General features: G+C 49.1%; 1 protein-coding gene and 1 long non-coding RNA gene across 3 annotated transcripts in view; one reads left to right on the forward strand and one right to left on the reverse strand.

The window, feature by feature from the left end:
- Positions 1-16,318, forward strand: part of LOC127040189 (uncharacterized) — a 65,650-nt gene extending 49,332 nt beyond the window's left edge. Inside the window, exon 5 of the long non-coding RNA XR_007771398.1 lies at positions 16,216-16,318. This is a non-coding gene — a long non-coding RNA (uncharacterized LOC127040189). The remainder of the gene's footprint in view (positions 1-16,215) is intronic.
- Positions 1,658-20,767, reverse strand: TMEM38A (transmembrane protein 38A). 2 transcript variants are annotated; one of them, XM_050934020.1, is made up of 6 exons: positions 20,550-20,767; positions 5,793-5,949; positions 5,043-5,227; positions 4,270-4,357; positions 4,037-4,154; positions 1,658-2,754 (listed from the first exon to the last, which is right to left on the reverse strand). In XM_050934020.1, the coding sequence occupies exons 1-6, from the start codon at positions 20,671-20,673 to the stop codon at positions 2,548-2,550; spliced, it is 879 nt and encodes a 292-aa protein (XP_050789977.1). In that variant the 5' UTR covers positions 20,674-20,767; the 3' UTR covers positions 1,658-2,547. The 2 variants fall into 2 exon arrangements, with proteins under 2 accessions (XP_050789977.1, XP_050789978.1); XM_050934021.1 differs by lacking the exon at positions 20,550-20,767 and adding an exon at positions 13,442-13,538.
- Positions 20,768-26,986: the final 6,219 nt, after the last annotated feature.

Here is a 26,986-nt window from a genome sequence, read left to right on the forward strand (position 1 = left end):
ATTTATCAGCTTTAATTGCAAAGACTCAATAATCGATTCAAACAGATTATACAGAGATGTGTATGTGGGTGCACATGCGTCATCCCCATTTCCATCTTCATGCCATGAGCTTCCATTGTAACTCTAACAGGGAAACTAACAAGCTTCCAAAAAGTTGCCCCCTCTTTCCTGAGCCCCCATGTGATCAGCCTGAACTATGAACAGCAATGGCAGTAGACCCTGTAGGTGCACATATTTCATTTAGAGCATAGACCAGACTAAGTATGCCTTGAGTCATGTTCAAGGCTTTAGTCTGGTTACAGAACACAGTGAGGTCTAACCTACACTACACCTTAGAACCATGTCATAACTGGGTTGGAGGCCAAGCAGGCAGTAACCACATCCCAGGAATCTGTTGTAACTAGAGTGCTTCTGGGGCTTAAGCAAGTCAGAGGGACAGACATTTGCCTCCTGAGCACCACTGGACACTGAGTCACTTCACAATCTCTTTATGTTGTTGATGGCTATTATAAAACAATAATTCCCCTTGAATAAAGCATCTCACTGAACATTAAATATATTCTGGCACGTGTCGGAGAAACATCAGGCTTCAATAAAACAAAATGTATTAAAATAGACAGCTATCAGGCCTATTCTTGTATTTTGTAATGAGTGAGAGAAGGCCACAAGGATAAGGCACTTTGAAAACTAAGAAGCACAGTTAATTTGATCTCCTGTACTGGCTTTAGTCCTGTTGTACGTAGGATTTGGTTTCGGGTTACATGCACCAGCCCCACTAGGCAACTAATTTCCATTTATTTCAATGATTTTTAAAAATTAAAGTTTTTGGAGTAGGGATGGGGAGAGATTCTCTGAATTCCTTTCACTTATTTCCCCCACCTCCAAACACACTCACCCACCTAGGCTGAGTCAGAGCAACTACACCATCAGCTGAGGCTGGCAGGATGCAATGCCATTGAAAGGTCACCCATATGCTCCCAAGCACCAGTTGGGCTGCCTCTGCAGTAGTATTCCCAGCTCCAGCTGACCCAGGAAATTCAGCACCCAAATGCACTTCTTGTGGCAGCAACACTCAAGGTCACACTTTTAAAAACAAATTCAATGCATAGATTTCAAACCCTTCCTAAAGTTTATCCCCAAACATTCACAGAGCACGACATGAAAGAACTGGCTGAATTCTCCACGAGCCATGGCTTTCCACATTCAGGAGACTGACCATTTCCTTCTTCACCCTCTGGGCAAAGGCCCTTCTCCCAGGCCCATACTTGTGCTATTGTAACCCACTCACCGCCTGGGTGTGGTGTTCTGTCCCATTTGAGAGAGAGTGCTCTACAGCCTTAGCTAATAAAAGTTTGGCTCATTTCCTCTGCAGATGCACTCCAGTCAGATGTTTAGTGGTGTTTTAATCAGATTTATCTGAAAACCATTTCCTAGGTTTATAAAATCTTAATTTAAGGAAATGTCCCTCCCAGCAGTGAGAGAATCAAGCCCACCCTCCAGCCTGCTTTGGAACCAGCATGGGCTAGAGTGTACTTGAGGGCCTAAGACCTTCCTCAAATGTGCCCTACTGTGTAAATACAGATTCCGAGTTCTCTTTAGAAGCCAATTTCAGGCCCAATAATTTGGTGCCTTAGCAATAATAAATAATAATAAATAATCATTTAGATTGTGCTTGTATTGTCAGGATTCCAAAGTAGTTTACAAACAAACCAGTATCCAAACTCTAGGGATCATTTCACCTCCCCAATGAAATGCAGTCAGCTCTGGGGTGGGGCAGAAAGTTGTTGGCAATTAGAGTTAACAGCTAACAACACTACCCAACTGTGTAAGATAGTAACAGTATGAATATAGCACATTTACAGCATTTTACATCTTCAAAACGTGTAAACATTTAAGTTAAGGAAGTGAAGAAGTTGTATCAATTAAGAATTGCAGGGGGAATTTAGATGAGAAAAATGTAATTACCCAAGTGGTACTTGGCGAGGCCCATCAGGCATATAAAATATACCATATTAGTTTGAAGCCCTACATCATGGGATACTTTGCAAGTATGGGAGCTGAAATGTATGAGCTCAGCTTCACATGAGATAATTTACTGTTTGGATTTTTCAGCAAATTTCCATATTCAGCTGTTTCTAAGTATTTCATTTTCTTTTTAAGGAATTTGTGAGTTGGAGGAACACAAAACAGCCCCTTCAATGATGGGGGGCAGGAGAGGCGCAAACAGGAGGGCAGTAGGAATTGTATAATAACAAAATGCTTTCATAATTGTTGGTGGGCTGGGAACTTGTACCCAAACCTCAGCCTGGCACAAATTTAAAACCCTCTTGAAAATAGATGTAGAGACAAAGATCATGAAGCTAGCAACAGGGTGAAGCGCATGGATGAAATTCAGGGATCCATCTGGCAGTGTCCTGATTTCCATCTCTCTCTTTTGAAACCTCAGGGATTGGCGGATATATGAGGTCACAGGTGGCTTGGAGATGACTTCAGTGCAGCTCTGTGAGATTCTTCCTTGGCTTGTTCACCACGTGTATTTGATCTCGCTTATTCAGCCTTTTTCGCTTTCCGTTTCCGTGTGCCTTCATTCAGCTCCTCCTTAGATTTCGCAGGAGGGGAAGTATCATGGGAATCCTCATGGTGGTCATGGTGACTGTTGTGCCCACTAGAAGCAGAGCCAAAGAGTACTGGGCAGATGAAGCCTTCTATTGGAGCAAACGGCGAGGTATGCGAGTGAGTTGCAGCCATAAACACCTGTCATGCAACATCAGAGATGGGCAGTTACAGATCACATACCTCACCTGTTAAATACTAGTTGGCATAGGCACTGACTCCGTGGGTGGTCTGGGGCTGGAGCACCCATGGGGGAAAAACTGGTGGGTGGTCTGCACCCACCGGTAGCTCCCTGCCCTGCCCCCCAGCTCACCTCCGCCTACTCCCAAGTGCACCTTCCCTGCTTCTCCCCCTAGCTCTCAGTGCTTGCTGCCGAAAAACAGCTGTTTTGTGGCGGCAAGCACTTGGAGGGGGGGTGGATGTGGCGCGCTCGGGAAATAGGTGGGGTCGGGGCAGGGATTTGGGGAAGGGGTCCAATGGGGCAGGGAGCAGGCTAAGTTGGGGTGGGGACTTTGGGGAAGGGGTTGAAATGGGGGTGGGGCAGGACTGGGAGGAGGTGGGGAAGGGGTGGGGCGGGAGGCGAGGGTGGGGGAGGGCGAGCACCCATCAATGCTGGGAAAAGTTGGCGTCTATGCTAGTTGTCAAGGCATATTCCTGCCCCAGCTCCCTGAACCTTTTGTAGAGAGAGTGAATATTGCTAAGTGATTTGGGTCTTCAGTGCTGGGACCCTAATCTCCCATATCTCTGGAATACTGGGAGAATTCAACACCCAGTTTCTTTACAGGCTAACTACAGTGTGAACACCCAGGGCTATCAATAACAGCATAGGAGGGTCACCCAGAGCTTGGGCAAGAGCTTGTCCTAGGGCTTCTCTTGAACGCAAGCCGATGGAGTCCCTCTGCCTTACTCATTGCTAATTGTCCTTGCCAAAAATGCCATTTTCAACATTTCAGGCCAACTACTTTTTAAACTTCATAAAAGAAAAATTCTTACTGCCAACATCCACTAGTCAGAACTGCAGCACCCTACATGGAAATATTTGTACTTTAGGTAAGGGGACATTGGATAGAATCTGACTAAACAAAAATGTAAAGCAGCATCCCAGAAGGGAGAGTTTTACATTAAACTGATTAACTCTTCCAATCTGACTCGTTACCCTGTGGCAATATGCACACACACACACCCCGGCTCCACACCTGTGTGGGGATATGCCTCCCCCAAGCTGCTGTCTCCATAACTCTGGCAATCCTGTCCCTGCCAACCTCACTCCATACCTCTATGGTGATACCACTACCCCAGCCTGACTCTGTACTCCAGTGGTGATATGGCCCCCCAACTTAGTTATGTACTCCTGAGGCAATGCACACTCCTTCTTTCCTTTGGTTTTGTAGACTCTTTAGCTGCAAACCTGTTGTAAACTCACCTTGCAAACAATCATAAACATGGTGAAGAAGAAGATGAGGTTGGCTTTAGAGATGGGGAGCCAGTGAGTCTGCTGCAGGGTGAAGAGGATTGCTCCATACAGACTGGCTTTTGTTGGGCTAGGAAAGAAATTAGGTCTCATTTCATGCAGCACATCAAGTAGAATTGCACAAAATAGGAGGCACTGTTCTTGGATATGTTCTTGGTCTGAGAGAACGTATTCTAGATACTTACAAGGTCATATGAATAATTTCATTTGTTTCTGGCTTCCAGACTCCACGCAGCAGCTGCTCAAAATTAGACACCAGGTTAATGCCAGAACCTAGGAAACAGTTAAAGTGAAGTGATGAAATCGCCAAACCAGAAGAGCCCTGCAAAAGCATAACTTTTCCCAATCATATGGGAACCAGGCTAGTCCTGAAAGGAATAAAAGGGTCATAAGACCTATTCCCGATCAAAACAAAAGTAATCCTAAAACTAACCTTGGAGCCAAAGTAAACACTTGTACAGCTCTGTAAAGTGTTGTCATGTAGGGGAAGGGTATCTGGTCCCCATCTCAATCAGCAGGGCTGACACAGACTAAACACCCTGTTAGCAAAAACCCTAAGGAAAATGGATTTAAACCTTTTGGCATAGACAGAAACACCCTGAAAAATATATAGGTGATTCATAGCTAGTGGTTACGTGAATGGGACAGGGAACTAAAGATCTTGAATCTTATCTCCAGATCTACTACTGACTCCCAGTGTGGCCTCAGGCAATGCTCTGTGCCACAGTTTCCCCACCAATAAAATGGGAATGATGACCCAATTCATAACTGTGCTACAAGGATTAAAGAATCTTTTTGTTAAGCATCATTATTAGGAACCCATTAGCTTCATCCCTAGCTAACCAGGTCACTACTGAGAGACATGGTGCAAGTGCCTCTGCTGCACTTCCAGACTTTCCTCTCCCTCTGTTCAGGGGCTGAGTGTACCACTCATAAGTTACAGTATCTCAGGATTTACCTTTGACCCATCCAGTAACCACCATAATGAACCACCCATGGTGGTAATGGTGGTGAGCGTGGTGGATCCCAACAGCAATTTTACGAACTCTAACCACCTCCTTCATTGCCACAAAGATGAGCTTCACAGGCAAGAAGCTGACACACTTGTAGAAGAGGTTCATGGGGCAGAAGAAAATCAAGTACCTGGAACAAAACCACAAAGAGTTCAAGCAGTGACCCATCTGTCCCAATTGGACTGTGTAGGAGATGGTGAGAGAATAGTGTCTGTGCTGTCATTCTAAGTTACTGAGTCATGGAGAAGGCAGTGCTGGATGCTGCTTGCACAGAATACAAAATCCCCTTTGGTATTAGGAAACTAAACTTTTCAGTGTCTGTTAAATTCTGCAGACACTTTACCATCATGATCAACACAAAAGGATACACAATTTCAGTGAAGTGCTTGCACTCACTCCATGTTTACCCCAAACACAGCCTCTTTTCAGAGCCAGTACAGTGTGTGCTGGTTTTGTAGGCTGTGCTACAGTTTAACTGAGGCATCTATGAACAGAAATAACCCAAATGTAGGTTAACTTTAGCTCATCTCATCAAAACGTTAGGTCATCAGATTAACTGGAAACTAGGTCTAGAAATTCAAAAGACAATTCCATACTCCTCCCTATCTAATCCCCTCCTTTTCCTAATTCACCCAAATTGGGCACCGTGAGTACCACCCACCCCCCCGAGCAGTACCAAAGTGTGAAAGACTCACCATACTGCCGTGGCCAGGAGCACACTAGAGTTATTGCTGAAATAATCAATAGGAGCTTCCCCAAGTAACATATCAGCAAGAATATAACTTCCAAAGCAATGAAGCATAGCACAAAGCCATGAGGCAACAGGGCTCTGATGGGACATCTCAACAGCTCCTGTGAAGATTCCAATTGAGAAAATATAATCTACACACACATCACAACCCCAAGGCTTTTTCTTGCCAGAAGACTTGACCTGCATGCTTTCCATCAGAAAAAAGGCAGAGAACAGTATTCATGTAAAGAAAAACTAATTTTATTGACAGAGATTCCCCCAGTAGGCATACAATCATGAAGCAGTGGGACTATCCCAAACAACATAACTGATCAGCTAGGCAGAGAATAACTAAAATTACAAAGTGGAAGGGTTAACTGCTCTTCCCTCTAACTTCTGATAATCCTCAATAGCGGCAGTTGAGATTCCAGCTGTAACCCAACAAATGTCAGTGCATAGATCTAGGTAGTTTTCTAAGAATTTGAGTTGCACAAAAATGCTAGATAGAGTTGCATTGACAATAGAAGTAAATTCTCACACAACAGTCTGTGATATAAGCATGTCACAGGAAGTGAGCCAAGTTTTATTACAGTTTGTGGAGGATGGAAACTATTCTGAGCAGTGTGATGAGGCCTCAAGGCTCCATGTAGAGCCATGGCTGGGAGTCGAGCAGTTGTGGGCTGGGGAGCCCCTGCCCCTCAAAGCGAAGAGCATGTCCCACTGGAGGAACAGTTTAAAAGGGCACTGGTCCCTCAGGAAAAGGGTGGGGGGATGGAGTTGAATGAGGACACAAGGCTGATGTTGAGTTATGTCAGAAGTAGCAACAATTTTTGTGAAGGCTGCCTCTACTAGCAAGGGCTTGGATTCCTGCTGCTGCCCCCACTGCCCTGGGGGAGTGGAAGACCCTAAATCAGATTGATTGAACAGGCCACTAAGACACCGAGAAGAGTCTGCTAAGCCAATTATCATGCCCCAAACTGAAGGAGTTCCAGACTGGTAGGCAGTAACTAGAGGAAAACAATTTGGGGTTAGCTCAGTAACTAGGCCTGATGCTTTGATAAACCCCTAGGATCCTGGGTTGAGACCTAGTGGAGTGGATGGACTTGAGTCCCTCCTCTTGCTCCTCTGTGGTGTCAGAACCTCTGGGGGAGCAATTGGATGATGTAGGGGTGATTGGGGCTGCAGCTGGGGCCGCTGCTGGGACAACTAGACTGGCAGAAACCATAAGTCTTTTAACCTGATCATTAAGCTAGTTAGTCATTGGACTTTTCTACTACAAGCAGTCATCTTTTTGACACTAAATCCAACTGCAGAGGGGCTTCCTCTAGGATTCTACGGGATTTTACAGTATTGGTTCTGTTTGAGATACTGCAAATAGAGTGCGGAGAGTGCCGTGCCAAGCCAGGCTGCCTGGACTTCTTTTGCCCCCATATTTGCCATCACCATAGAATCAGAGGCTTGACTTACCTTGAAAGATAAGTCACTAACTTGGTTCTGAGGCATACTTAAAGATGCACTTTATCTAGCTAATAGAAGAAAAGCCTCATTTATAGTTTGACATGAGACTACGGTGACCAGAACACCTGGTCGAAAAGGGACCCTGTCGGCTCCAGTCAGAACCGCTGACCGGGCGTTAAAAGTCCGGTTGGTGGTGCTGCAGCGCTAAGGCAGGCTAGTCCCTACCTGTCCTGGCTCTGCGCTGCGCCCCAGAAGCAGCCAACACGTCCGGCTCATAGGAGGGGGAGGCCAGAAGGCTCTGTATGCTGCCCCTGCCCCGAGCACCAGCTCCGCACTCCCAATGGCCAGGAACTGCAGCCAGTGGGAACTGTGAGGGTGTTGTCTGCGGGCGAGAGCAACGGGCAAAGCTGCCGCACCTCCGTCTAGGAGCCAGACGTGCTGGTGGCCACTTCTGGGGTGCAGCGCAGTCTGCAGTGCCAGGACAGGCAGGAAGCCTGCCTTAGCCATCCTGCTTCACCGCTGACTGGGAGCCACCAGAGGTAAGCCCATGTTGCAGCCCTGAGCCCCCACCAAACCAGAGCCCCCTCCTGCACTCCAAATGCTGCATCCCTGGCCCCACCCCAGAGCCCCTTCCCACACCCTAAACCTCTCATTTCTGGCCCCAGCCCAGAGCTTGCACCCCCCCCAGTTAGAGCCCTCACCCCCTCCTTCACCCCAACCCCCTGCCTCAGCCCAGTGAAAGTAAGGGTGGCAGGAGAGCAAGCCACCAAGAGAGGCGGAATGTAGTGAGCGAGGGGCGGGGCCTCGGGGAAGGGGTGGGACTAGGGTGTTCAGTTTTTTGGGATTAGAAAATTGGCAACCCTACATGAGACACCTGGTGAGACGGGATCTTATTGTGTACATGACTTAAACTCTGGTGAAACTGACAGACATCCTAAGCAACAGTGAAAGCTGCCCTGATAGTGTACCTCACCTCAGACTTGGGGGCCACTACTGCCTGTAGAGATATGGGGAGTTCAGTCTCTGACTCATTTGCTCATTGGCCTCTCTGCGACTGCCAAAAAGGGGAATAGTTCAGCCTCTATGAATATTGAGCATTGCCAAATAGACTTTGGAAGAAAGGTGCCCCTTATGAACATGGTTTCTATGCTTTAGACACCTGTTCTCTGGGCACTGGACTCAGACCCACCAACTCGTTTAATTCAGGGATCACTGAACAGCCAAGAGACAGTAAACAGTTTTTGGTCACAACCAACTCTCATGGAGTCACAGGGTCTGCTCTAGGCCCCAGTCGCAGAGTCTGCTCGGGACAGGGGCAGCACGCAGAGCCCCCTGGCCTCTCCCTCCTATGAGCCGGACATGTTGGCTGCTTCTAGGGCATAGCGCGGAGCCAGGACAGCTAGGGACTAGTCTGCCTTAGCTCTGCAGCACCACCAACCGGACATTTAAGGCTCGGTCAGCAGTGCTGACTGGAGCCACCAGTGTCCCTTTTCGACCAGATGTTCCATCACCATAGTCTCATGTCAAACTATGGTAACCATTCTCCTGGGAGTGAGCCTTCAGTGTCCTAGGCACCTGTAATTCCACAGGGGCAGGCCCAGGGTCTCCAAGACTGGGCCTTCAGCACCAGCAATTGCTGTCTTTCTCTGTGGCTCCCTGAGTAAATCCAGTCAAGCCAGAGTCCTGTGAGAGGCTTATACTGAGCCCCTTCAGGGTGCATTTATCTCAGGGAGGATTTACAGCAACACAGGCAGCCTTTAAAAAAAAACAAGGTAGCCATTTATTAATCACCTGGCTACACAATCTTATGGTCCTTATGTTAGCACAGAGACACAGAAGTTACACTGTAGTCCAGGGGTCGGCAACCTTTCAGAAGTGGTGTGCCAAGTCTTCATTTATTCGCGGTAATTTAAGGTTTTGTGTGACAGTAATACATTTTACATTTACAGGGGCCGGCAGATGGAACCCCAGACTGGCAGCGGGCTGAGCGGACCGGCTGAGTGGCTCAGCTTGCTGCTGGTCTGGGGTTCCGGCCGCCGGCCCCACTCAGCCCACTGCCAGCCCAAGTTCTGTCCATCCAGGTCGGCAGCGGGTGGAGTGGGGTTGGTGGCTGGGACCCCAGGCCAGCGGCAGGCTCAGCGGCTCAGCCCGCTGCCGGTCTGGGGTCCCAGCCACCGGCCCCTGCCAGCCAGGGTCCCAGCCGCCGGCCCTGCTCAGCCCGCTGCCGGCCCAGGGTTCTGTCCATCCAGGCCGGCAATGGGCTGAGCAGGGCCAGCGGCCGGGATCCCAGGCTGGCAGCAGCATGCCACAGTAAATCAGCTTGTGTGCCGACCCCTGCGTAGTCCATCCTATCCAAACCAGTGCCATGATGAGTCAGCCAAGCTGTAATGGACTTCAGCTGTAGCTCTCCCCAGGTCTGGGCTCCTCAGGCCTCCAAAAAGCAGCCCTTCTTCCAGTCACCTGACACCTTGTTCTCCAGCTCAGTTCACAAGTCCGACCTCCAGCTGTTGGGGTTTCCTGCTGTTTCACTGGGGCATCTTTTTGTCTTGCTGGACTCTCTGATTTGAGTGAGTTTAAGCCAGTTTTGCAGTGACTCCATTTATTCCACCCAGACAGGGAGGTGAGACACACACCTCCTTGCTCCTGGAACAGTGCAGGAGACATGTTAACTCCAGCAATGCAACATTCGGAGGAAACTGAGGCATGCCTAGGAGTCACTAAAAAGTTACAGAAAATTCCCACTTCCAGTCCACTCTAGGCTGGTGTGAAGACCTGACAACAAACAGGTGAAGAGCTCTGTGTCCTGCTACAGATTCCTCCACGGAACATGTAGGACAGAATGGCTCAATCTGTAGTCTGTTTAGTGTTAATACTTAAGTACTAAGTATAAGTATCAAGAACACTAACAAAAACCCATATAGAACTTTATTAGCTTATTTCTAAAGCAGCCTCCAGCTAAGGTGGCTGGGTTGCTGGGCAAACACACACAGTAAAACCATTCTGATCAAGAGCTCTTAGAACGTATACAGGACAAAACAGAGGCCGTCTAGTACAGGAAAAAGGGGGGACACAGGGTCAACAAGCTCAGATTAAATCACCTAAAAATGATTAAGGTGTTGCTTAGGGGATTGCAAGGAATAGTCATGTTCATGTCCTAGGACTCATCACTGCAGAAGCCCAATCACTTGCTAGCCTTAACTGTGACAATCAGACACAACGCATGATTTTCAAGGAGGTGGTCTTAAATTTGGACAGACCTGATTTTAAGCAGGACAAGACCTCTGGTATCTATTTTCCTTGCTCCAGGCTAGGAGAAGAGATAGCAGCCTTGTTAAGATTTATATTTATTTATTATAAAATATTCTTCCAGATGTGTTCCAGGTATTACAAAGAAGCATATTAAATCCATTTTCATCTGTTTATATTATATTAATGTGCTCTCTGTGCTTTTGAGACTATTTGATTTGCAGGTCCCTTTCACAAGGTGTTACAATTCAACTAGACAAAATTCCAGTGAAGGTGAAGAGACTGGAATAGGAAACGCAAACAAGTCTATAGGTTTCTGCAACCTGTGTGAGATCTGAGGGGTCAGGATTGTGTAGATGAGCCCATAGAGAGCTCTTGTTCTCCCTGAATTAATCACTGTCCTATTGCTCAGGACACTAACACTAAACTCTCAATAAGGGAAACTTCCCATTTCTTCTTTGCCCATAATTATTTCATAACTATACAGCCATGTAGGGCCAGAAGCTGGTTCTGTTTTGATAGTTCTACCCTATATATCTTGAAACTTCGTAACATTTTCAATGTGATAGGGACAGTGTAATTCTCTTCAGTTCTTTTTATGTGAAATTATATATATATATATATATATAAAAATACATTCACAAGATGGAAATACCATATAAATAACCATTAGGGCTGTCAAATGATTAAAAAATTAATCACGATTAATCATGCAATTAAAAAGATTAATTGTATGATTAATCACACTGTTAAACAATAATAGAATACCATTTATTTAAATTTTTTTGATATTTTCTACGTTTGCAAATATACTGATTTCAGTTACAACCCAGAATACCAAGTGTATGGTGTTCACTTTATATTTTTGATTACAAATATTTGTGCTGTAGAAAACAAAAGAGAGTATTTTTCAGTTTACCTCTTACAAGTACTGTAATGCAATCTCTTTATCATGAAAGTTGAACTTACAAATGTAGAATTATGTACAAAAAATAACTGCGCTCAAAAACAAAACAATGTAAAACTTTAGAACCTACAAGTCTACTCAGTCCTACTTCTTGTTCATCCAGTCACTCAGACAAACAAGTTTGTTTACATTTGCAGGAGATAATGCCCACTTCTTGTTTACAATGTCACCTGAAAGTGCAAACAGGTGTTCTCATGGCACTGTTATAGCCGACATTGCAAGATATTTATGTGCCAGATTCGCTAAAGATTCATATGTCCCTTCATCTTCAACCACCATTCCAGAGGACATGCGTCCATGCTGATGACAGGTTCTGCTCGATAATGATCCAAATCAGTGTAGACTGATGCATTTACGGTTTCATCTTCTGAGTCAGATGCCACCAACAGAAGGTTGATTTTCTTTTTTGATGGTTCGGGTTCTGTAATTTCCGCATCAGAGTGTTGCTCTTTTAAGACTTCTGAAACAAGCGCCACACCTCATCCCTCTCAGATTTTGGAAGGGACTTCAGATTCTTAAACCCTGGGTTGAGTGCTGTAGCTATCTTTAGAAATCTCACATTGGTACCTTATTTGCATGTTGTCAAATCTGCAGAGAAAGTGTTCTTAAAGTGAACCACATGTGCTGGGTCATCATCCGAGACTGCTATAATATGAAATACATGGCAGAATGCAGGTAAAACAGAGCAGGAGACATACTCTTCTCCTCCAAGGAGTTCAGTCAAAATGTAATTTAACACATTATTTTTTTAACGAGTGTCATCAGCATGAAAGCATGTCCTCTGGAATGGTAGCCAAAGCATGAAGGAGCATACGAATGTTTAGCATATCTGGCATGTAAATACCTTGCAATGCCAACTACAAAAGTGCCATGTGAACGCCTGTTCTCACTTTCAGGTGACATTGTAAATAAGAAGCTAGCAGAATTATCTCCAGTAAATGTAATTGTTTGTCTTAGCGACTGGCTGAATAAGAAGTAGGACTGAGTGGACTTGTAGGCTCTAAAGTTTTTTACATTGTTTTGTTTTTGAGTGCAGTTATGTAAGGAAAAAAATCTACATTTGTAAGTTGCACTTTCACAATAAAGAGATTTCATTATGGTACTTGTATGAGGTGAATTGAAAAACACACTTTCTTGATCGTTTTTACAGTGAAATATTTTTAGTAAAAACATAAAGCGAGCACTGTACACTTTGTATTCTGTGTTGTAATTTATATCAATATGGTTGAAAATGTAGAAGAACATCCAAAAATAGTTAAAGTTCAATTTTTGTTCTGTTGTTTAACAGTGTGATTAAAACTGCGATTTAATCGTGATTAATTCTGAGTTAATTGTATACGTTAACTGTGATTAATCAACAGCCTTAATAACAATTCAATATTAATTGCTTTTGTCCACGTCTTACAAATAAACCCTGAACCTGCAGAGTTTATGCAGGGCATCAATTATTGAAATGACTAAATAGATAAATAACCTATGAGTATTGGGGACAAACATATATTAAACTGCAAAAGTATCCAGTAGTTTCATGTGTAACCAGACATCCTCATATATTTTTTTCTAAGCATTTTTATAAGACAGTCTCCCTCCTCCCCCATTAATGCAGAAGTAGAAAGCTCACTAAATCAGTCTGTATCTGAGGGCAGAATTCTGTTTTCTCCAAATAATCCTTTTGGCTACTAAAATAGTTACTGCAATCCATTTCTTAATGATAACTGGTAATACCAACTCATCTAGCACTCCTAAAATACACAGACTTGGAGAAGGAATGATAGCAACACTCTCTTTTTGAGAGAGCACTCTATATGGTGTTTCAGAATGCATGCATTTTTTAACAGGGATAGAGATGTGTAAAATGTTGGTATATAGCTGTTTGCGTCTCCTTGACAACAGTTGATTGCAACAGTCTAACCTTAAACAAATGTTCTGGAGGCCAGTAGTACCTGCTTATTATCTTGTTCTGGAAGAATCACAAGGATAAAGAACTCAAAGTATCTTTCACATTTAGCCAGGATATTCTCCCAGGTTTCTGTTGTGAGAATAAGGCTAAGTTGGTGGTTGTCTTTCTCTTTTTCCTCCTTACCACCCTCTACCCCCAGTGTTCTTTGAAATTGAGAGGGCAATGCAAAGCATTAAGCCACCTATAAATAATACCTACATAGTGACTTTTGTTTCCATATTAACATGCTCTTCTAGAAGTGAGAGAGATGAAACAGACCAATTGTCCCCTATCCTTGCATGAATCCTTGAGCATAGCTGCTGAAAGAAGGAACTGTGAGACAGCAGTAGTTGTTTGTTACACTGACCTCCTTCAATTATATGTGTATCATCCTGAATGATATATTTAATTTTTGTTAATTATTTTTCTATCCAAATTTTCTTACACATGGAATTGGACTTAAAGCAGCAGTTATCCCATAGCTGCGTGAGAAGAGAATTAGTAAGACGATGTTGTAATCATCTTAATGCGTTGCATGATGCCCCATGTAGATGCAAAGATTGGATTTTTCCTTAAGGGTGTGGGTAGCCTCTTAAGGTATGTAAAAGAAGAGAGGGAACCAAAGGGCATAGCTAAGATTATTTTCCTATTTCAATCCCTTAAATTCTCTTTGTCACTGATTTAATTGAAACTCTACCAATTGCATTAAATTACTATAAATATGATCACAACTTGTGGGCCTCAGCAGACATTGATATGATCTGATTTAATTGAAGTCTATGAACTGGCCAAGAGTTAACCCCTGGTGCAGCTGTTACTCTCTATAGATGCCAGAAGGAATGATGATCTGATATTTTGTTTTGGAAACTGATAGCTCACCACTGTCTAAAAATATGCACTGGCCTCAGTCTAGGGGCCCTCTAGAACCCCTGCACCACCTGTTCCCCTCATTCATCACAAAATAATCAATTAACACACAAACAGTGATCCTGAAGCTTTAAGATAAGAGAAAGGGGTTATATGATTCTTTGCTTCTCCTGTGCTAGCTTTCAGCTTCCCTGTAGAGTAGAAAATGGGGCCAGTCTATTAAGCATAGCTGCCATTTTGCTGCTAATCAACTCCTTACTCCCAAGAACAATCTGCTGCTTTTTGTGTATCAGAGAACTTCCCTCTTCCCCAAAGTCTACCATCACAGACATGTTTCTGCAGGGAAACTTTTTAAAAACAAATTCTGCAAGATGCTGTATAACCTTGAACTCATATCAGCATCCTATATATGGTGTTTCAAGTTGTCAACTACAAATTGCCAAGTGCTCAGTAAGAAGTAGACTGTCAGGGCCCAACTACAATTAACTTTACTTGCTTAAAGAAACAGGTCTTGGATTTTTTATTTTACCTTTTGCTGAACCTCAGAAATGATAGGCACAAATACATGCCAAAAAAAAAATATGTTCCAGGCAGTAAAGATTCTGAATGCAATGAGAAATTATTTTAAAATATTCTGTCAGAACACATCCTTCATCAGATCTGCCCCCTCCCTGCTCTGTCCAAGTTGGAATCTTTTGAGGTGAAAGCAGCTATTACATCTGGCAAATAATTACCCAATGGGGCCCCCATCTGCAGGGGACAGAACTCAGTTCAATAAGTACACTGGCAGGCCATAGAATGAAACGATGGTAAAATTCTGTTCTGCCAAGTTAACATTATACACCATTACCAACAAAGCCCTACTTCAATAATAATGACTGGAGCCTGCCTTAGTCAAATTATGCCTAGCCCACACTACTCAGCTATAAAGAGAACTCTCTCTCAAATATGTTTGGGACAGCTGAAAAATCCAGTAAAAATAAAATAACTATGATAGCTTTTTAGGCAGTTTCTTTAGGAGTTAATATCAGCCTTGAAGTTTACATACAACATGGCTGATCTCATCTGCCATATAACACCATGTAATCTCACCCAAAAAGCAAATAGTATATTACTATCCACTCCCTGATCTCAGCTATAGAAGCTGTAGACTGAATGACACTAGGAACGTAGCAAGAGGCTACACGCACTGCTCTGTAACCCAAGAATGTTTCTACCTGGCTTGCATACTTAAATAATGTTTTTATTTATTTTTTTAGTCACTTCTTAAGTATTCATCTCAGGGCTTCCTGTTGGAAGTGGCCTGTAAGTGATCAAACAAGGAAAACCACGAAGCTCTATTTACAGAGACTAACAAAAAATGTTGTAAATCCACTAGTACAGAAATCTACTTTATACCGAATAAAAGCAGAATCTGAGCATGCCAAAACCACACTGACATGGATTATTCTTCCTTATTTATTAGGCAATTATTCTGACAAATTCAGAGGTGAATTTTTTTTTTGAGGGACATCTTCATATATTGCTGATGTCCAACTAGTCACCTTGTCCAACAGCTGACTAATTCTGGATGGGGATGAAATATCCATTCAGACAGAACAATTCCTGAACCCCAGATATGCTGCCTCAAAGGCACTGCATGGAGAACTGTAAGAATATTTGTGAAGTTGACATCTCCCTTCAGTTTAGGATTTTTAGGGTGTTCCAGGAACCTTCTTGGTTTTGGTAAATTTCCAAGTCATACTGCCCAGGGTTGCTACCCTCTAGAACTGGATACTAACCAAATTACATTCAAGATGACACAGATCACTCTTATCTGAAAAGCATGCTCTAATAACAGAAGTCATTTATAATCAAACCTTTGGTGGCAGAATTCCTGTACAAGCTAATTTAATTCCAATCCATTTACAGGAGCTCTGACCTCTCTCTTTGGCACAAATAAGGATGGTGACAAGGCATATACATGGAATCCATGGAAAAACCAGAAGGGCTGCATTCTACGATATCTGCTTGGTACTCCCATGACATCAGTGAGTAGCACAGGTGTAAGCAACAGCAGAATTCAGAACGTGAAGTCTAAAAGTGACAGATTTAATGTCCATGCTTTTGTTGTTGGTCTAAATGCTCACAGGAGGAATGATTTGCTAGGTGGATGTAGTGTGAATATTTTCACACTGACAAATATCAAAATGCCTTTAGATGGGCATAGCCGACTGGCGGAGAGAGACCTCTCATTTATGGTTTCTTTGAGCAATGATGTCAGCCATGGCTAGTCCATGCAGGCATAATGCAGGGAGGGGCCACGAGAGCTGTGCACACACTGATCTGCCGCTGCACATTAATTCTGATCTGCAATCCTAGTTACAGGAACTCACAAATCTCTGCTAATGCATCTCATTCCTGAGCTGCTATCCCAGTTCTGGTCTCTTATTGAGCAGAAGCTGACAAATTTTGTGGCAGCACTGGCGGACATTAGGATGCGGCTTCAGCTGCAGTATGAACCCAGGTCTCTTATAGTAAAAGGAGAGCATACTAATTCACTCCCCTCCCCTCCCATCCTCCCAGCACTAGCCCTGTGCAGTTAAATAGACCTGTTGCTAAGTGGTTCAAAGGATTCATGTACTCTTCCTTCTGATTAGACTCATCTTACCAGGAAGTGATTGAGAATTCTGATTTTAATTATTTTATAACCAATTAGATTAGTTTCCAAGAGCAGATCTCTCTACTAGTTGTCACGCTGAGCTCAAAACCAGTCAAATCAGGAACCATTTTTTTAATGAGCTGCTGGAGAAAAATGATGCTATTAATGGGAATCTTCCTTGCATCAGCCACTTTAATAACCAATCCTTGAGCTTCCCCAAAGACCTAGTACTTAACAGACTCTTCTTCTGTTAAGGATTTTAGAGAGATTTTTATTAAGACCTTAAAAACTACCTGTTGCACTAAATGTGATTGATTGATTTTGGTTTTTTTGGTTGGTTGGGTTGGTTTTGTTTTGTTTGTTTGTTTGGAGAACAGACAGTCACACTCTGGCAAGGCTGAGACTGCACCCAAAAAAGTATCTGTTTCAGGCTCACCATCATGGTAAAGCAGGTCAAAGAAGAAAAAATTGGCTGATGAGATGTGAGGAGAGGCATAGTTGCACCCACTGCAGTCTTCATAGAATCATAAAAGATTAGGGTTGGAAGAGACCTCAGGAGGTCATCTAGTCCAACCCCCTGTTCAAAGCAGTACCAAGATGTACATGGAATCCATCTAATAGCTCAGCAGAGGGTACCTGCATCTGTTTGGAAAAACTGCTGCTCATAATAGGGATGGTCTAAGACAAGTTTACTACTGTGCTGAGGCAGAACGAGGGCTGCACTTGATGATTTATTGAGGTACCTTCTGGCTCTGTTTGTATGATTTTTATGAAACTCTTCTTTCAGATTTACTTTCACTCAAAAATAGAGCTGTTGATTAATCACACTGTTAAACAATAGAATACCAATTGACATTTATTAAATATTTTGGATGTTTTTCTATATTTTCAAATACATTTATTTCAATTACAACACAGAATACATAAAAACATAAGAATGGCTATACTGGGGCAGACCAAGGGTCCATCCAGCCCACCATCCTGTCTGCCAACAGTGGCCAATACCAGGTGCCCCAGAGGGAGCAAACCTAACAGGTAATGATCAAGTGATCTCTCTCCTGCCATCCATCTCCATCCTCTGACAAACAGAGGCTAGGGACACCATTCCTGACCCATCCTGGCTAACAGCCATTAATGGACTTAACCTCCGTGAATTTATTTAGTTCTCTTTTTAAACCCTGTTATAGTCCTAGCCTTCACAACCTCCTCAGGTAAGGAGTTCCACAGGTTGACTGTGCGCTGTGTGAAGATGATCTTCCTTTTATTCGTTTTAAACCTGCTGCCCACTAATTTCATTCGGTGACCTCTAGTGATTGTATTATGGGAATAAGTAAATAACTTTTCCTTATCTACTTTCTCCACATCACCCAGATGCACGAAAGATTCATATAGCCCTTCATGCTTCAACCATCATTCCAGAGAACATGGGTCCATGCTGATGATGGATTCTGCCCGATAACAATCCAAATCAGTGCAGACCGACACATGTTCATTTTCATCATCTGAGTAGACAGGATACTGGGCTAGATGGACCTTTGGTCTGACCCGGTATGGCTTTTCTTATGTTTTTATGTTCTTATGGGGTATAAATACCTTGCAGTGCCAGCTGCAAAAGTGCCATGTGAACATCTGTTCTCACTTTCAGGTGACATTGTGAACAAGAAGCTGGCAGCATTATCTCCCATTAATGTAAACAAACTTGTTTGTTTGAGTGATTGGCTGAAGAAGCAGAAGGACTGAGTGGACTTGTAGGCTCTAAAGTTTTACATTGTTTTGTTTTTGAATGCAGTTTATTTTTTGTGCATACTATTTTTACAATATTTATAATAAATATAAAGTGAACAGTCCTCACTTTATTGATTTCAATTACAACACAGAACATATATTTGAAAATGTGGAAAACATCCACAAAATATATATAAATTTATATAAATGGTATTTTATTGTTTAATAGTGTGCTTAATCATGACTAATTTTTTTAAGCGCTTGACAGCCCTACTCAAAAACTTCCATGCAAAATAGTCTGTAAGAAGGTGCCCCCTTGTAGACACTTTCCACTTGTAAGCTGCCATCCTTCTGATTCTAATTTCAGAAAGGAATTAGACATGGAGAAGTAGGCAAAATAACTGGAAATGGTACACAGGGGAAAGACTCAAATACAGCAAATAAACCAAGAGGAAGTCCTATGTGACAGGAAGCCAGCGAAACTTGAGACTGTTTCATTTTTATCTAAAATTTCTCTTCAATAAGGTCTTACAGCAACAGCTAATAGAGACAACCCAGGCAGCTATTATTTGGCAGCCTCTGTTTTTGAATTAAATGTTTACTCTTAACATCAGTACAGTGCTTTGAACCATAAAGTACTGCAAGTGCTCACTGTGATTTACTGATGTTTTCATGCGCATGCACCTTTTTCTACCTCTATATCCTAGCCAATTCAGTGCAATTAAAAAACTATGCTGTCATTGCCATAGGTAGAGTACAGTAATGCCAAGTGTCTCTGTCAGTACATCAGCTGCCTACTCAGAATAGGGTTATGCAGCCGTATCTATGTTCATTTTATATTATTGACTAAGTGACAGATTACTGCAGAGCAGATTACACTCTGTCATTTCCTTCCTTTGGCCTCAGGTTAGGCACATTTTCCATCTATGACCCTTGCCCATCCCACATGTTGGAACCCCTCAACTCCTGTGTTCAAAATCTTTCTTAGCAGGACAAGCTACAGGTCTTGCCCAAGTTCAACCACAGTCTAATTAGCATCACTCTAGGACAGTTTCACAGTCCTTTACCCAGATCTGGCATTATTGTCCAGACCTGCTTCAGTGATGAGATACCACATAGTGTATCTCTTTCCCTTCTCCTAGTGCTGTTAACTTTTTCTTCCTTGCTTTTTATTAACAGAATCGGTTAATTGGAGGATCCTTCAGTCTTGTACTTCTTGGTATTTTGAACACTGATGTAGAAGTTTCTTATTTTCAATCTCTCCCCTTGACATGGTTACCTTGTGGATCCTCCTAGGGTCTCCTGGCCAGTGTTTCCTGAACTTTCTCTGCCAGTTTGTTTCTGAGCTTAGTGGGCATCGGCCTAGTTTGTGTATTTCAGTGGGAGTGAGGTATGGGCAAGCGAGACACTTCTGGGCAGGGATCTATAGAGCAGTTCCTCTGGTTGTGATTTTCGATCCCCGCCCCCACCCCAGCCCGAGGGCAGTGTATTGTCCCTTGCTACCCCTCCCCCGACCCGCTGAGTGACGGGCTATTTTCTGAGTCGGTGATCACTTACCAGCCCTGCTCGTCCCCGACCTTATATAGACAGGCCTGTGCCGCACACCCCCTGGGAATGGAAGGCAGAGGCGAGGGGGCAGTCGGGGGTGGAGGGACCCCATTGGCCAGCCTGAGGTGTGGGGCAGCCTGAGCGGGATTTGGGGATGGGTGACCCCCCCCTAAGCCCCGAGGCAGCCTGAGGAGGAACCCCCCCGCTTCCCGCGCTGCCGGGACACCGGGCCCCAAGCAGCTGTCCTGCCCTAGCGGGGCCCCTGGCTAAGCTGGGGGTCCGGCTCAGGGCACAGGCAGCCGGGCCCCAGAGACACCGTTCCCGCACTGACCTGGCTCGTACTTCAGGTAGAGGATGGAGGCGATGAAGTAGCCCAGGTCGAAGAGCGGAAAGACAGGCACCCGGGCGAAGGCGGCCGCCAGCTCCCCGAGCTGCAGGGCCCCCGCTAGCTCCATGGCCGCAGCCTCCCCGACCCGGGCAGGGAGCAGCGCTGGGAAGCCGGCAGCGCTCGGAGCTCACGGGACTGGAGCGCCCGCCCGCTGCCGGACTCTGGCTAGCGTCGGAGCCGCCCACCCCAGTCGGGCCGCCCCCGGGCCCGCCTCCTCCGCTACCCTGTCCGAGCGCCGCGCTCTGGGCTGCGGGGCCAGGTCCTCCCGTCCCCGGGCACAGAACCCGCCCAGCTCCTCTCATCCCCGGACACAGACACTGTGCACAGAACCCACCACCCAGCTCCTCTCGTCCCCGGGCACAGACCCTGGGCGCAGAACCCGCCCAGCTCCTCCCGTCCCCGGGCACAGAACCCGCCGCCCAGCTCCTCTCTTCCCCGGGCACAGATCCTGCCGCCCAGCTCCTCCCGTCCCTGGGCACAGACCCTGTGCACAGAACCCACCACCCAGCTCCTCTCTTCCCCGGGCACAGATCCTGCCGCCCAGCTCCTCCCGTCCCTGGGCACAGACCCTGAGCGCAGAACCCACCACCCAGCTCCTCCCGTCCCCGAGCACAGAACCCGCCGCCCAGCTCCTCCCGTCCCTGGGCACAGACCCTGTGCACAGAACCCACCACCCAGCTCCTCTCTTCCCCGGGCACAGATCCTGCCGCCCAGCTCCTCCCGTCCCTGGGCACAGACCCTGAGCGCAGAACCCACCACCCAGCTCCTCCCGTCCCCGAGCACAGAACCCACCACCCAGCTCCTCTCGTCCCTCGGCACAGAACCCACCACCCAGCTCCTCTCGTCCCCGGGCACAGACCCCGCCGCCCAGCTCCTCCCGTCCCCGTTCACAGACCCTGCCGCCCAGCTCCTCCCATCCCCTGGCACAGACCCTGAGCGCAGAACCCGCCTAGCTCCTCCCGTCCCCGGGCACAGAACCCGCCTAGCTCCTCCCATCCCCGGGCACAGACCCCGCCGCCCAGCTCCTCCCGTCCCCGGGCACAGAACCCGCCGCCCAGCTCCTCGCGTCCCCTGGCACAGACCCTGTGCACAGAACCCACCGCCCAGCTCCTCCCGTCCCCGGGCACAGAACCCGCCCAGCTCCTCTCATCCCCGTGCACAGACCCTGCCGCCCAGCTCCTCCCGTCCCCGTTCACAGACCCTGCCGCCCAGCTCCTCCCGTCCCCGTTCACAGACCCTGCCGCCCAGCTCCTCCTGTCCCCGGGCACAGATCCTGCCGCCCAGCTCCTCCCGACCCCGAGCACAGACCCTGAGCGCAGAACCCACCACCCAGCTCCTCTCGTCCCCGGGCACAGACCCTGTGCGCAGAACCCGCCGCCCAGCTCCTCTCATCCCCGGGCACAGACCCTGAGCGCAGAACCCACCACCCAGCTCCTCCCATTCCTTGGCACAGAACCCGCCCAGCTCCTCCCGTCCCCGGGCACAGAACCCGCCTAGCTCCTCCCGTCCCCGAGCACAGAACCCGCCGCCCAGCTCCTCTCATCCCCGGGCACAGATCCTGCCGCCCAGCTCCTCCCGTCCCTGGGCACAGACCCTGTGCACAGAACCCACCACCCAGCTCCTCCCGTCCCCGGGCACAGAACCCGCCCAGCTCCTCTCATCCCCGGACACAGACACTGTGCACAGAACCCACCACCCAGCTCCTCCCGTCCCCGGGCACAGACCCTGCCGCCCAGCTCCTCCCGTCCCCAGGCACAGACCCCGCCGCCCAGCTCCTCGCGTCCCCGGGCACATAACCCGCCACCCAGCTCCTCCCGTCCCCGGACACAGATCCTGCCGCCCAGCTCCTCCCGTCCCTGGGCACAAACCCTGAGCGCAGAACCCACCACCCAGCTCCTCTCGTCCCCGGGCACAGACCCTGTGCACAGAACCCGCCACCCAGCTCCTTCCATTCCCTGGCACAGACCCTGTGCACAGAACCCGCCACCCAGCTCCTCCCATCCCCTGGCACAGAACCCACCCAGCTCCTCCCATCCCCTGGCACAGACCCTGTGCACAGAACCCACCCAGCTCCTTTCATCCCCGGGCACAGACCCTGTGCACAGAACCCGCCACCCAGCTCCTCCCATTCCCTGGCACAGAACCTGCCGCCTAGCTCCTCCCGTCCCTGGGCACAGACCCTGTGTGCAGAACCCGCCACCCAGCTCCTCCCATTCCTTGGCACAGAACCTGCCCAGCTCCTCCCGTCCCCGGGCACAGAACCCGCCACCCAGCTCCTCTCGTCCCTGGGCATAGACCCTGTGCACAGAACCCGCCACCCAGCTCCTCCCGTCCCTGGGCACAGACCCTGTGCGCAGAACCCGCCACCCAGCTCCTCCCATTCCCTGGCACAGAACCTGCTGCCCAGCTCCTCCCGTCCCCGGGCACAGACCCTGTGCGCAGAACCTGTCACCCAGCTCCTCCCATTCCCTGGCACAGAACCCGCCCAGCTCCTCCCGTCCCCAGGCACAGACCCTGTGCGCAGAACCCGCCACCCAGCTCCTCCCATTCCCTGGCACAGAACCCGCCACCCAGCTCCTCCCGTCCCCGGACACAGAACCTGCCGCCTAGCTCCTCCTGTCCTGGGGCACACACCCTGTGCACAGAGCCCACCACCCAGCTCCTACCTTCCCCACGCACAGAACCCGCCACCCAGCTCCTCCCATTCCCTGGCACAGATCCTGCCACCCAGCTCCTCCCGTCCCTGGGCACAGACCCTGTGTGCAGAACCCGCCACCCAGCTCCTCCCGTCCCGGGACACAGAACCTGGCGCCTAGCTCCTCGTCCTGGGGCACACACCCTGTGCACAGAACCCACCACCCAGCTCCTCCCTTTCCCAGGCACAGAACCTGCCACCCAGCTCCTCCCGTCCCTGGGCACAGACCCTGTGCGCAGAACCCACCCAGCTCCTCTCATCCCCGGACACAGACACTGTGCACAGAACTCGCCACCCAGCTCCTCACATCCCCGGGCACAGACCCTGTGTGCAGAACCCGCCCAGCTCCTCTCATCCCTGGATACAGACCCTGTGCACAGAACCTGCCCAGCTCCTCTCGTCCCCGGGCACAGACCCTGTGCGCAGAACCTGCTACCCAGCTCCTCCCGTCCCCGGACACAGAACCTGCCATCCAGCTCCTCCTGTCCTGGGGCACAGACCCTGTGCACAGAACCCACCCAGCTCCTCTCGTCCCTGCGCACAGACCCTGTGCACAGAACCCGCCACCCAGCTCCTCCCGTCCCCGGGACAGACCCTGTGTGCAGAACCCGCCACCCACCTCCTCCCGTCCCGGGGCACAGACCCTGTGCGCAGAACCTGCCCAGCTCCTCTCGTCCCCGGGCACAGACCCTGTGCGCAGAACCTGCTACCCAGCTCCTCCCGTCCCCGGACACAGAACCTGCCATCCAGCTCCTCCTGTCCTGGGGCACAGACCCTGTGCACAGAACCCACCCAGCTCCTCTCATCCCCGGACACAGACACTGTGCACAGAACCCGCCCAGCTCCTCTTGTCCCTGCGCACAGACCCTGTGCACAGAACCCGCCACCCAGCTCCTCCCGTCCCGGGGCACAGACCCTGTGCGCAGAACCCACCCAGCTCCTCTCGTCCCTGTGCACAGACCCTGTGCACAGAACTCGCCGCCCAGCTCCTCCGGTCCCCGGGCACAGACCCTGTGTGCAGAACCCGCCCAGCTCCTCTCATCCCCGGACACAGACCCTGTGCACAGAACCCGCCACCCACCTCCTCCCGTCCCGGGGCACAGACCCTGTGCGCAGAACCCACCCAGCTCCTCTCATCCCTGCGCACAGACACTGTGCACAGAACTCGCCGCCCAGCTCCTCCGGTCCCCGGGCACGGACCCTGTGTGCAGAACCCGCCCAGCTCCTCTCATCCCCGGACACAGACCCTGTGCACAGAACCCACCCAGCTCCTCCCATCCCTGGGCACAGACCCTGTGCACAGAACCCGCCACCCAGCTCCTCCCTTCCCCGGGCACAGAACCTGCCGCCCAGCTCCTCCCGTCCCCGGGCACAGACCCTGTGCACAGAACCTGCCCAGCTCCTCTCGTCCCTGCGCACAGACCCTGTGCACAGAACTCGCCGCCCAGCTCCTCCGGTCCCCGGGCACGGACCCTGTGTGCAGAACCCGCCCAGCTCCTCTCATCCCCGGATACAGACCCTGTGCACAGAACCCACCCAGCTCCTCCCGTCCCTGGGCACAGACCCTGTGCACAGAACCCGCCACCCAGCTCCTCCCTTCCCCGGGCACAGAACCTGCCGCCCAGCTCTTCCCGTCCCCGGGCACAGACCCTGTGCACAGAACCCGCCCAGCTCCTCTCATCCCCGGGCACAGACCCTGTGCACAGAACCCACCCAGCTCCTCTCGTCCCTGGGCACAGAACCCACCCAGCTCTTCTCGTCCCCGGGCACAGACACTGTGCACAGACCCCACCACCCAGCTCCTCCCATCCCCGGGCACAGACCCTGTGCACAGAACCCACCATCCAGCTCCTCCCATCCCTGTGCACAGACCCTGTGCACAGAACCCGCCCATCTCCTCTCGTCCCCGGGCACAGACCCTGTGCACAGAATCCACCCAGCTCCTCTCATCCCCGGACACAGACACTGTGCACAGAACCCACCCAGCTCCTCCCGTCCCTGGGCACAACCCTATGCACAGAACCCGCCCAGCTCCTCTTGTCCCTGCGCACAGATCCCGCCGTCCAGCTCCTCCCGTCCCCGAGCACAGACCCTGTGCACAGAGCTTGCTGCCCATCTCCTCCCGTCCCCGAGCACAGAACCTGCCGCCCAGCTCCTCTCGTCCCTCTGGCCCCGGACACAGACCCTTCCCAGGTACTCCCCCCAAACCATCTCCCCCATTTCTGGGCACAGACCTGCTCAACCAGCTCCACGTCCCCCAGGCACAGACTGCCCCCCAGGTACTGATGTCCCCCCCCGACTGCCCTCCCATCCCCGGGCACAGACAACCCCATCCCTTGGCACAGACACTTCCCTGGCCAGCTCCTCTCGTACCTCTGGCACAGACCCCCATCCCTGGGCACAGAGCCCTGCCCTGTCCCTGGGTGCAGAACCTGCTGCCCAGCTCCTCTCTTCCCCCGGGCACAGACCCTCCCCAGGGTGCACATCCCCCCCAACTGCCTCCCCCATCTCCGGGCACAGACCCTCTTGACCAGCTCCACGTCCCCCAGGCACAGACATCTCCATCCCTGGGCACACACACCCCTGGCCAACTCCTCCCACAGACCACCTCCAAGGTACAGTCTCAGTCACTCCCTTGCACCCCAATTGCCCTCCTGTCTCCAGGCACAGACCCCCCTTTTGTCCCCCCACCCTCAGCTAACGCCTCATCCCCCCAGCACTGATCCCTCTCCTGACCAAATTCTCCACCTCCAGGGATCAGACACCCCACCCCATCCCCCAGCTGACTTCCCTGCCCCTGGGGCACAGAACCCTCCACCCTGCCTTCCATTCACCTGTCCAGGAAGCCTCACTCTTCTGCCCTCCTAACTGTGTGTCAGGGACCCATACAGATGAATCCCTGTCTCTGCGGGTGGAGACAGATGGAGCTCATTTAGCTGCTGGGAAACATCTCCCACTGCATTGAGCACTACTAATTACATAAGAACATAAGAACAGCCATACTGGCTCAGACCAAATGTCCATCTAGCCCAGTATCCTGTCTTCTGACAGTGGCCAATGCCAGGTGCCGCAAAGGGAATTAACAGAACTGGTAATCATCAAGTGATCCATCCCCTATCTCTCATTCCTAGCTTCTGGCGAACAGAGGCTAGGGACACCATCCCTGCCTATCCTGGCTAATAGCCATTGATGGACCAACCTATCCTCCATGAATTTATCTAGTTCTTTTCTGAACCCTGTTATAGTCTTGGCCTTCACAACATCCTCTGGCAAAGAGTTCCACAGGTTGACTGTGTGTTGTGTGACGAAATATTCCATCCCATCACACACTTCTGATCTCATCCCAAGGCTACTGTTCCCCTTCCCACTGGGTCCTGTTCACCGTTTTCTAGGCCTGCTGCTCCCATCCGATCAGACACTCCCATCTCATCCTACCAGGCTCTTCCCCATTCTATTTCAGTGCTGCTACGCCCCATGCCAGCCCATCCCTGATGCTGCCCCTAAAAGTATGGCTACACTTGCACTGCAGCGCTTTGAAGTTTCGAGTGTGGTCGCAGCGCCAGTGCTGGGAGAGAGCTCTCCCAGGGCTGCACGTACTCCACATCTTCTATGGGTGTAGCTTGCAGCGCTAGGAGCCGCGCTCCCAGCGCTGCGGCACTGTTTACACTGGCGCTTTACAGCGCTG

Source organism: Gopherus flavomarginatus, chromosome 24 (genome assembly GCF_025201925.1).
Source record: "Gopherus flavomarginatus isolate rGopFla2 chromosome 24, rGopFla2.mat.asm, whole genome shotgun sequence".
Classification (NCBI taxonomy): Eukaryota; Metazoa; Chordata; order Testudines; family Testudinidae; genus Gopherus; species Gopherus flavomarginatus.

Bases quoted from the DNA above. Each gene is read 5' to 3' on its own strand.
- TMEM38A (XM_050934020.1), bottom strand. From the start codon at position 20,673: ATGGAGCTAGCGGGGGCCCTGCAGCTCGGGGAGCTGGCGGCCGCCTTC. The intron at 4,155-4,269 runs GTAAGTATCTAG...TTTCTTTCCTAG, and splicing joins GAAATTATTCATATGACCTT to CCCAACAAAAGCCAGTCTGT. The intron at 2,755-4,036 runs GTGAGTTTACAA...GTTGCATGACAG, and splicing joins TGTTTATGATTGTTTGCAAG to GTGTTTATGGCTGCAACTCA.